We start from the raw sequence: 10338 nt of genomic DNA on the forward strand, positions 1-10338 counted from the left end.
AATAGAAAGTAATTTTTAAAAACAGCAAGAATTCGTAATATTTTAAAGAAATTATTTTAATGCCTTCAAAACCTTACTTGCCATTGGCAGATGGGGCTTACAGGAGCTTCTGAATAACATAACATAATTTACCTCTGGAACTGCCTGAGTATCCTCAAAAGCAGAGAGAGTATTATCTACCACTGGTATCTCTCCATCATTGTTGCACTGAGCTATATAAATAAAAAGAGGAAAAACAAACAAACATGGGATTAAAACCAGTAACTCCACAAATTATGCCCACTCCCATATAATATTGAAATAGGTATAATTGTGACAGATTTCTATTATCTACTCATATCAGGAGAGGTTTTCTAAAAATACACTAAATCTCATTTTTAATATCGCTCTAACAAACATCAGAATCCAATTTGTCATTATGTAATACAATGCTTTGGAGCATACTTAAATTCAAATGCTCATACTGATCGTAATGCAAGTATCCTATAAATGAAAAGCACAGTTAGATAAAAACCACTATACTGTAAGCTGATACCACAGTACATTTGCAATTAAAATATTTTCCAGATAGTCACTGGAGTTTGAGCGTCTAGTCCTGTCTCTGCAAGGAGAGCTTATGAATTTGGAAACATGGCCAAGCTCAAATTAAGTCAACTGCACACTGAACCTGTCAAGTCTGTGTTCTTACACCAATATTAACAAATCGAGTATTAAGTAATTAAAATAAGTGGAAGGATTTTCACGATATTAATATGCACCAGACTTACACATCCAACTCAAGAAATGCTAACACAGTGCCACAATGCTACCTTTTAAGTGTAAAAGCATTGACGGTTCCTTCCAAATTACTCTTATTTGATCTATGACATTATTAAGGAATGTTTAATCTAGTAAATTTCTTTTATCAATAGCACTTCTGTGAACTATTTTCATCAACACCAGTGCATGCTATTCTATAACACACCTAACGTATTCAGAAAATGAAAGACATTCTACTAATTTCAAGTATTAAAAAAAAAAACCTCTTATAAATTTGATGACTGAATATTTTCCATAATACCGATGAAGCAAGTATTTTGACAGAGGCCTACAAGGTATACAAACTCGATTAAAAAACCTAATTTTGTGCCAATGCAACAACGGACACTTACCTATTTTATGGAACTGCTCCTCTTTTAATATCTTACCTTGCAAATCAACTGGTTGCTCCTCTTCTTGCAAAGAAATGTATTCTTCTGAAACAAACTCATGGTTATCATTTGTGCTTCCATTTTCTGAAGTTACCGTCTCTATGTCAGAACCCTGGAGTTGAAGAGTTTTAAATGAACATTACAGTTATTGGGGTTTCCATCAGTAAAGCGGAAGGAAAGGGTTACAAAGAAAGAGTATTAACAATAAAAACGGAGAGAAGAATTATAACCTTTAAAACTGAAGAAGATTTTAAGCAAAAAAAAAACCACCCAGCAAGAGATACCAAGTAATTAACTAGAGCGAAACAACTGTTAGTGTGTAATACTTATGACCATGATTGGAAAAAAAAAAAAAAGCAGAGGAGGACAATTCTAGGAAAAAAAGAGCAATTTAGGCATCAAATAACAACTATGCTAAGTATTTTAAATAACTATTTTCTATTAGCTTTATTAGACCTATTTATTAAACAGAATTTAGAGAGAGGGGGAGGCTGTCAAATGAGTTTTGAATATAGGATCTAACTCTTGCCCACATGTCCATGTATTGTATGTAAACACACCACCCACCCCCAAAAACGGATCTTCAGGAGTACCACCATCAACTCTAACTAGTCTCAGGAAAAAATATTTATAACTACTCCATCTCAGTTCCCATCAGCAAATTTGAATGACTGTTTTCATAATACATCTCTGACACCGGGAAAACAAATATTTATATACGGTCTCTAAATTGGATTTCTGTCTTTAATCCAAAAAGGAGCCTTAGTTATTAGTCAGCTGCCAGTCAGCAACAACCTCAGAGCAAAACAGGGACTGAAGATAAACAATGCTCAGAGACTGCAGGGTGCTAAAGGCAGCAATATGGTTGACACCGCTAAATATTTAATCTTCATATTGTAATTTTTGTTTAAAAGAGCTGGTGGAACATAAGTAAGCTTATTAGAAAACTATAAGCACACGAAACATAACTGAAAAATACTAAGTCGCTCTGATCCATAAATAACTTCAAGCTGTTTTTGTAAACAGAGATAGTTATTTTTGCAACAGCAGGTTTGAAATTACAGTAGTAGTAATACTTCCAGATCAGTTTCCCTAGATGCTTCATTTCAGGACTCAAGCAAACATGTACAGTTTTGTTTTTAAGAGGAGGCTGTACTGGAAGATTAGATACCTCAAAAAGAGTTGGTTAATCTAACTTTGTAATGTGATTCCTTTTAAAAATGCTTCAAAAATTAATTGCTTTATTAATTTGACAAATACTTTGTGGGTTTTTTTTTTTCTTTTCACTACAAAAGTATCACAACTTGAATCTCAAATGTTTCACAGAAATTCTCTCAATCAGAAGTTATTTATTAAAGTCTGAGTGAAATCTCAGGAAAGAAAACACAAAGTTATTTGGGGTTTTTGACTTGGTTGGGTTTTATAGATAGGTATATAGATTTATTATGTGACAATTGTTCTCTGGTGTAATAGAACCACTACTTTAATTTCTTAAGTTGTGAAGAAGAAAAAGAATAACAAAAATTGAGTTTGCCCGTGCTCCACAACAAGGCAAACATGAGGAATATACATTAAAACAGATTAATATTTTAGCTAAAATCCCAAGAAACTGGGCTAGACAAGTACAAGGTAAGCCATCTTTTTTTAAACACGTGCAGACTGGTGTGGATGTCTGAACTTTCCGATTCACTTTATCTGTTGCTAGATCTCCCATCACCCTTCCATTTCAACAAGAGCAAAGAGGTTGAAAAAGGATATTGTCCCCTCATTACGCTCGTTTTCTCACACTCTACACAAAACTAGCAAGTCCTTTCTTAAGAGTAGTCCAACAATACACAGCATCACTTCTCTGTTCCAAGCATATTAAACATATTAAATTCAGCACACACAGCTGTCAGCTCTCTGCAATCACAGTCTAGCCAATTGCCACTTCTTGCCCTTCTTAACTTGGTGCCTTTGTAAATGGCAAAACAAATCCAGAAACATTCTGTTGTGTCATCATCACTACAAGTTGCAATAATACCTGAGAAAGTAATACTGTAGCATGCCGAATTTGTCTAATCCTTAGCTCTATTCCTTTCCTAAATATATAAATCATTTCCCCAAGGTATACAGAGTCCACATGTCACCCCTTCCCTGGACAGCAAGTGTGTGAAGGGTATCTAGCCATCCCATTCATGCTACGCTCTTCACGCTCAGGTTCAAAGCTGTCTTGCTGGGAGAACGTCAATAACGGGGGTGCTTAAACACCAGTGTTTTCCTACCCTGAACAGAATTATTACGTTTCTTTTAATAAGGGAGGAATAACTTGGAACAGTAAATCTCTGCTCCACAGAAATCTGTTCTGCTGTGGCTAGACAAATCCCTGCCTTCCTATGATCTTGTGTTATCTTAATTTATTTAGGCTGCATAATACATTTTCAGTTAGTCTAAAATAACTATCCCAGGATGAAAGCAAAGCCTGCAATTCACAGCTGAGTGACCCAACTGTTGTAGCCAACTCCTAAATCCTTTCACGTTTATTAGATATCCATAAAGCCTGGCAGCCTGTGCGCTCCTGTATCCTACTTTTGAAACTGAACTGAGCTTTCAGAACTTGAGTACCACCACAAGCTTATAATGGCTTGCCTTTCAAGTTACCTAGACTTTCATTATAAACTGTAAATAGAGAAGCGTGCAGTGAAGAAGAAACAGCTGATCACTACCCATCACCTCTTCCCATTATTTCCTATTTTCCTCCTATGAATGAAATTATCTCAAGTACCATTCCTCGAAATGTTCTGGGGCAGGCAACAAGAAGATATGAGCAGCCAATATGGAGATGTCATTCCAATTAACCCATTAGCTCTGAGGATTCTGGCTCAAGAACCTGCTCAGTTTACAAGACAATGCAAAATACTTAAAAACCAAAACAAACAAAAAAAACCCATCCCACACTAGACCCATGTACCAGCCACCAAGACCTGAAGAGATACAAAAAACCTCAGGACTAAAGCAGAAGAGTATACTGGAGGTCCACACCAATAGGTAGGGCCCCTCAGTTTCTGAGCAACTCAAGCCTGCCTTGTTCACCTCTAGGGGAAAGTAAGATAAAACATTAATCTTATCTAACTTCAAGTGTCTACACCTGAGCAAACTGCTGAAGGCACCTTTAAAATCAATACAGTCAGCGGAGTCTAGACAGCAAGTCATTTCATCAAATATAAGTGCTGACCTTAGCACCAGAATTTACCACTCTCTAGTCTCCATTGATTGTATTGATTTATTCTATATAATGCAAACTTAGAAACTAACATCAGATTCAGACATCTAGGCAACAACAAATCCCATCCCAACAGACCTTTAATTGCCTCACTTTTTTTTTTCCCCCCATTTTTCTCAAGCTTTAGTCTACTAGGAATTCAAAATTACTTCTGTTTTAATAAAGCCACTGTCACTTTATATAACTAATCGAACATCAGAAGATAGGAAACGAACACACAAATTAAAAACAGTGACTTTACAAACAGCTATACACCAAGATTTGAACAAAGAAAGACGGAATTTTAGCATTTAATCCCAAATAAAACTACACCTAATAAACGAAGCTACAGCAGAGATCAAAACGTGGACAGAAACACAACTGAAGCCGTACAAATTTGATAGAGCTCCACATATCAACTGAATAGGTTTTAAAAGACAAGTATTTTGAACCAAGAATGGTCTTTTTCCCATTAGCTCTTTCCATCATCTGCATCTTCCAATCTACCATCACAACTTCCTTACAAAATAATGAGACTGCTTTTGTAAATCCCCTTATGGAAGATACCTCTTCAGTGACAGTTTGCCTAACAGAGAAAAAAACCCCAACATTCTCTCAGTTGCTGTCACTAGCTCAGTCCTACACTGCCATATGAATTCCTTCTCCACAAGGTGCCGACATCCAGATTATTTCTACGCTTTTTATGCACTCTCCTGCCTGAACAATAAAGCCAAGGAAACCCAGAATTCCAGCATGAATAACTTGTGCTAAAAGTGGCTGTGAGTCCCCAGACAACACAAAAAAAGTCACTTCAAAACTCAATCCTTCTCACAGAAGAGTATCTTACCACCACCTAGGTTCTTTCAGGTGTTTACAGTTTTTAAGACCCTCCAAGCCCTCACCAATCATCATCTGAAGCTCCAAGAAGGTTATTCTTCTCATTCCTGACCCTACAGCACAGATGTAAGGAGACCTGTCCTGCACTCCATCACCTTCATTTCCCAATAAACCTAGTAAAATGCTGGCTTTCCTTTACTCCCTGTAGCTTCAGAGTAAGAAAGACAGAATGTGAGGACAGAGGGCTGTTCCTAAACAGCAACTGTGGAAGCTAGGATCAGCTTTGTGGTAGGAAACACCTGGAGAAATCATGGAATCGTATCCTTCTGCATGAGATATTTTTCCTGCCCATTATTCCCAGGTGGTTTTTTTTGGGGGGTGGGTGGGAAGGGTAGGGTGATGTGGTGGTGGAAGAGGATTTGGAAGGAAAAGAAGAAGTGTATTAGCAACAATAGACAAGTTACATAGTATGTCCGTATTTTCAGGAAAGATGGAACAAAGGAGAGCATCTCACTAAAATTCTAGCAATCCCTCAAAGCAAGAAACTTTGAAGAAAAAAATTATTCTTTTAAATAACAGTTTGCATCAGGTATAGTAAAGGACTTTTAAGCAGCAGATTTATGTTTTCTTATGTATAAATCTCTCTTTTATATTCTCTGTTGATATGCAATATCCACACAAAACAAGAACTACGAAGTTAAAATAATATTTTACTGTATATGGCTAGTCTTAAACTGACAGAACTTCATTAATTTGAGATTGGGTACCTCATGATTGATGACAGTCCAGCCACAAGATGAATCACTGTCACTGGAATTTTCAGACATTTTCGAAGCACACTGCAAGTAAAAGTAGATTCTTTTAGCATGCAAGATATGTAATTTCACTGCTCTCTTGAAAAAAAAAAAAACCAAGAAAACAGAAGAATCCAAAATCATTATGTTACAAAACACTACAGTAACTCATAACCTGTTATTCTGGAATTGAAAAAAAAAAAAAAGAATAGAAGTTTAGAAAGAAAATATATTCTTTTGTACATATTTCCTATTATCTTTTTTATACTCGAAGCAAATATGGCTTTGCTAGGTATATACTTATTTTAGCCAGTCAAAAAGCTTTTAGACTAGCTAAGAACACACACACAAGGCTAGCCAATAAATCAATAATTAAATTTAAAATGCGGCTGTGGTATCATTGTTTAAGACATGTTTCAGTAGGTGAAGTCATTTCTGAATTGTTACATGTTCAGGAACTACAGTTTATTCATGAAAAACACTTTTTTTTTTTTTTGAAAAGACACAAATTAGGATCTTTTGGAACTAATTCTCTTGAACTACTGGGGACAACAATGTTTCATGTTTCTTTCACTCCTTTCAAATACTCTTAAAAATACTGATTCTGAAGAAAATTGAGAGAGTACTTGGAGAATACAAAAACAGAACAAAAAAACCTGAAGTACAAATTTTACTTGTTACAATACTACTGGATGACTTTGGTAGTTATTTTCAGAAGAGAGCTGTCTGGCTGCAGCTGCCTGTTTATTCTTTGTCCTGTACCAGGAATAAAGAGTATTCATTATTGTTACACATCGAGACTATTTTTTAAAGTTCTTAACTAACAGAAAGACTTTTAGAAGAAATTTAATGCATCGCTTGTTCCTTAAAATAAAAATATATCAAGTTTTTACATAAAATTTACTATAGATTTATCTTGAAAAAAACTCCCCAAAAATAGAACAATTTCCAATCAATTGTGCGTTACATTATGTATCCAATATAATAAAATAGCAAAAGAAATCGTAGTTTAATAAAGCTGTCAATATAATCATTGTTTTATAGAAAATCAGAGTTCTGAGACCTTCAGACATCTGCTTTATTTCCCACACCTAGTTACTTCCAGAAAGAACAAAGAGAAAAACACCTATTTGTTTAAATTTATTTACTCCCTACTTTAATAACAAACTGGGAGTAAAGACAGGATTGATAACACAGAAAATATACACAAACCTTGAATTAGAACATCTAAATATGCCAGTGTGGCTAGAAATTTGCCCAACAAAATATGAAACTTCCAATTCCGTTTAGATTTCTTAAAAAAATACAGTAAACATTCCTTTCATATCTCTGCATTATGGTAGTTATCATGTTTTTCTAATATAACACTTTTTCCTCATCAACTTCAACTAATATATTTGGGGTTCCTCTGTAAAAAAAGCAATGGTAACAATCACAATCACCGTTTATAAAGCAAAAATACTCAGTAATAATCAACTTGGGTATCAAACTTACAGATGAACTGGATTTCCATTTATTATAAAGCCCTACTTTGAATATGGTTATAATTTTCCTTTAGATTTTTTTCTTCCGTCATTAGTGCTTCTCCTGGAAGCTCAGCTAGGGAACACCAGGGTTGGGGAAGGGTGGGAAGTTTTGTTTTGGGTTGGTGGTGTTTATGTTTGTTTTGTTGTTTGTTTTTTTTTTTTAAATCCTAGTGTATTCAATCATCAATTATTTTTTTTAAAATCATGATTATTTTTTTTAAATCATACTTCTTCAATCATCAAAATAACAAATGGCAAAGACTGCGTTCCAGAGTTCTCACGAGACAATGACATCTCCTTGCTGCCATTAAATTATTTTGAATTTGACTAGGCATTCAGCAGCAGCATTCCTTTCAGAAGAAGGTAACTACCAGCACCAGAACTTGCCATCTATCAGAAACATCGCTGGCTATGTTGCAAAAACTGTACCGGTGATCTGAAATTATCTTTTAAGAATTCTCTTCAGTATAAAAACATTCCCATTTAATTATTCCACAGTTCAGTGAATAGAGAGATCACAAGAGTACCGAGTTTATTGTTACTGAAAACCAAGCCTTTTGTGTAAACACAAAAAATACAGTTTGGGGCAAATATAGTACAGGCAGCTACCCAGTCCCTACTAGCGAGTTGGACTTCCACTGTGGAAGAAACTCAGGCTGTGGTTTCACAACGTGGAAATTCCAGTTTTAGTGCATCTCAGTGCTAGATGAAAAACAATGAAGTCACATAATGCAAATCCTTTAATAAGGAAAAAAAATTAATCTGTTGATACAAGTGCATTTACAAGTTTTGAAAGAGCAAGTTTTAACAGCAGACTCTGTGCTGGACACTATAACATCTGTCTTCCTCTAGCTAACTCAGCATTTCATCACCTACGGTGTTTTCCCTCTCCATCCAGATCACAGACTGACAGGTAATTGAGCACCGCACAAACCCAATTCTACTGAATACACAACCACGGCCTCAGGCTCCACCAAGCATTAATCACCTGTCTTCCCTTCCCAAATGAAAGCTTCAGGACCTAATTACGTGGGTATGGGTATAATCACAAAATATTAAAAAAACAAACAGAGGAACAAGCAGCCAAACAATCATTATTTTCTATTACTTGCTGGCCTTGAGTTAATACTTATCTTGTATTCAACCAGAACGTTATACTAATACTGTATATTTAACTGCATACAAGTGATCACTCTCCAAAATAGAAAGTTTTTCATGTCAAGAAAAAGAATGGAATAAAAAAGAATAATTACAAAATCATTGAGGTTTACAGGTAGAACTGCTAAATTTATCGAAGATGATAGATAGGTAGCATGGTATCAGACTGAAGGGCATCTCTAGGGTTGCTATATTCCTACAAGCACGTTCAACAATCATACACGTGTAAAACAGTTAGCAAAAGTAAAGCATTTTATTAATTATAGTTAGCTCTTAAAGAGCAAAACAACCTAAAAAGCTTAAATAAAAAAATACCCGGGTACAGTGTTCCCAAACTTCAATCATTAGCTTATTTCTGTGAAAGATTAATATAACACATAGTCATAACTAAATCTGAGGTCAAGCCCAGTCCCTTAAGTAAACTGAAATACAGAAGACTAATCTGACCACAATGCCTACACTGATGCACTCACAAAATCTTCACCATCGTGTATTCTCCACCACCAAATGACAAAGACCCACTAAGAACCAGGAGGTTTTTCCTACCTGCCCAAAGTTGCTGGATAACGTTGGCACTGCCTTCCTGAATATGAGCTATTAAAAAGAAAAAGTTGTTTCAGGCAGGAATTAAACAGACATAAAGCCTGGAAACTTCCTAACGAATCAAAATGATGCTAATGGGGGTTCTAGTCCAGTAACAGCAGGGATAACTGGAGGACGCAGTAGCTATTCCACATCTCCTGTATATCAGGCCAAGCCAGAATGAAAGAGTGAAAAAAAGAAAAACCCACCTCCCAGACACAGCTTCACTGGATTGACTTATCACTAAATACCTTCACTGCTGCTATTTTTACATAGTTACAGTTCAAGTTCTTCCACACTCCAGTTTAAACCGCAAAGTTGATTCTAGGCCCACAAATGTCCTAACTCACAGTGACACTGCCTTTTAAATTTCTATCTAGACAAAATAATATCCATTGTATTCAGAGTTCAACCTCTATGTATTTTTTAGGGGGGGAATAGGGCAGGGAATCAGAAGCGTGAACTACTTTCCTAGCCTTAGTGACATGCAAACCAGAAGCATAAGGCATCTAAGTTTATAGCCATATGTACTCTTGATAACATCGTACATATCACATCCTATTTATCCACTGTGAAGCAGAATAAACACCAGACTCAGAAGGAATAACCATTCCAGTCTAAACAAATCCCTAAGTTCTTCGGTCTTCAGAGCAGATTTCCTAGACTAAAAAAACCTCAATAAGCATTGATAAAGATGAATAACAAGGCACTGATAGCAACTGGTGTTCTTTAGAGTTTGTTGTGCTATCACTCCAAGTAACAACTCACAGTTTTCTTCTACAGTAGCTTCTTCGCTGCACAGCAGAAATAAAACCGTGTTACAGTGGTATTATACCTCAGGGTTTTCACGCCAGTTGATTATTTCTACAAAGCGGTATAATTTCTTCCCCAAAGTTACATTCTTCTTGATGAACATACTTAACAACCCATGAAGATTCTTTCCCTGCGGCGACTCCCAGCCAGGCCACTGTGGCTGCTAACAGCCAGCGCACCCCAGGGCCGGGCGCTCC

General features: G+C 36.0%; 1 protein-coding gene across 1 annotated transcript in view; it reads right to left on the reverse strand.

The window, feature by feature from the left end:
- Positions 1-6095, reverse strand: part of CCPG1 (cell cycle progression 1) — a 20220-nt gene extending 14125 nt beyond the window's left edge. The window contains exons 1-4 of the mRNA XM_009885768.1: positions 5983-6095; positions 4825-5017; positions 1188-1302; positions 133-212 (exon numbers count right to left, since the gene is read on the reverse strand). Coding sequence (XP_009884070.1) covers positions 133-212; positions 1188-1302; positions 4825-5017; positions 5983-6095 — 501 coding nt within the window. The remainder of the gene's footprint in view (positions 1-132; positions 213-1187; positions 1303-4824; positions 5018-5982) is intronic.
- Between the last annotated feature and the right edge of the window lie 4243 nt (positions 6096-10338).

The sequence above is a fragment of the Charadrius vociferus genome, unplaced genomic scaffold (assembly GCF_000708025.1).
Source record: "Charadrius vociferus isolate BGI_N301 unplaced genomic scaffold, ASM70802v2 scaffold325, whole genome shotgun sequence".
Taxonomy (NCBI): domain Eukaryota; kingdom Metazoa; phylum Chordata; class Aves; order Charadriiformes; family Charadriidae; genus Charadrius; species Charadrius vociferus.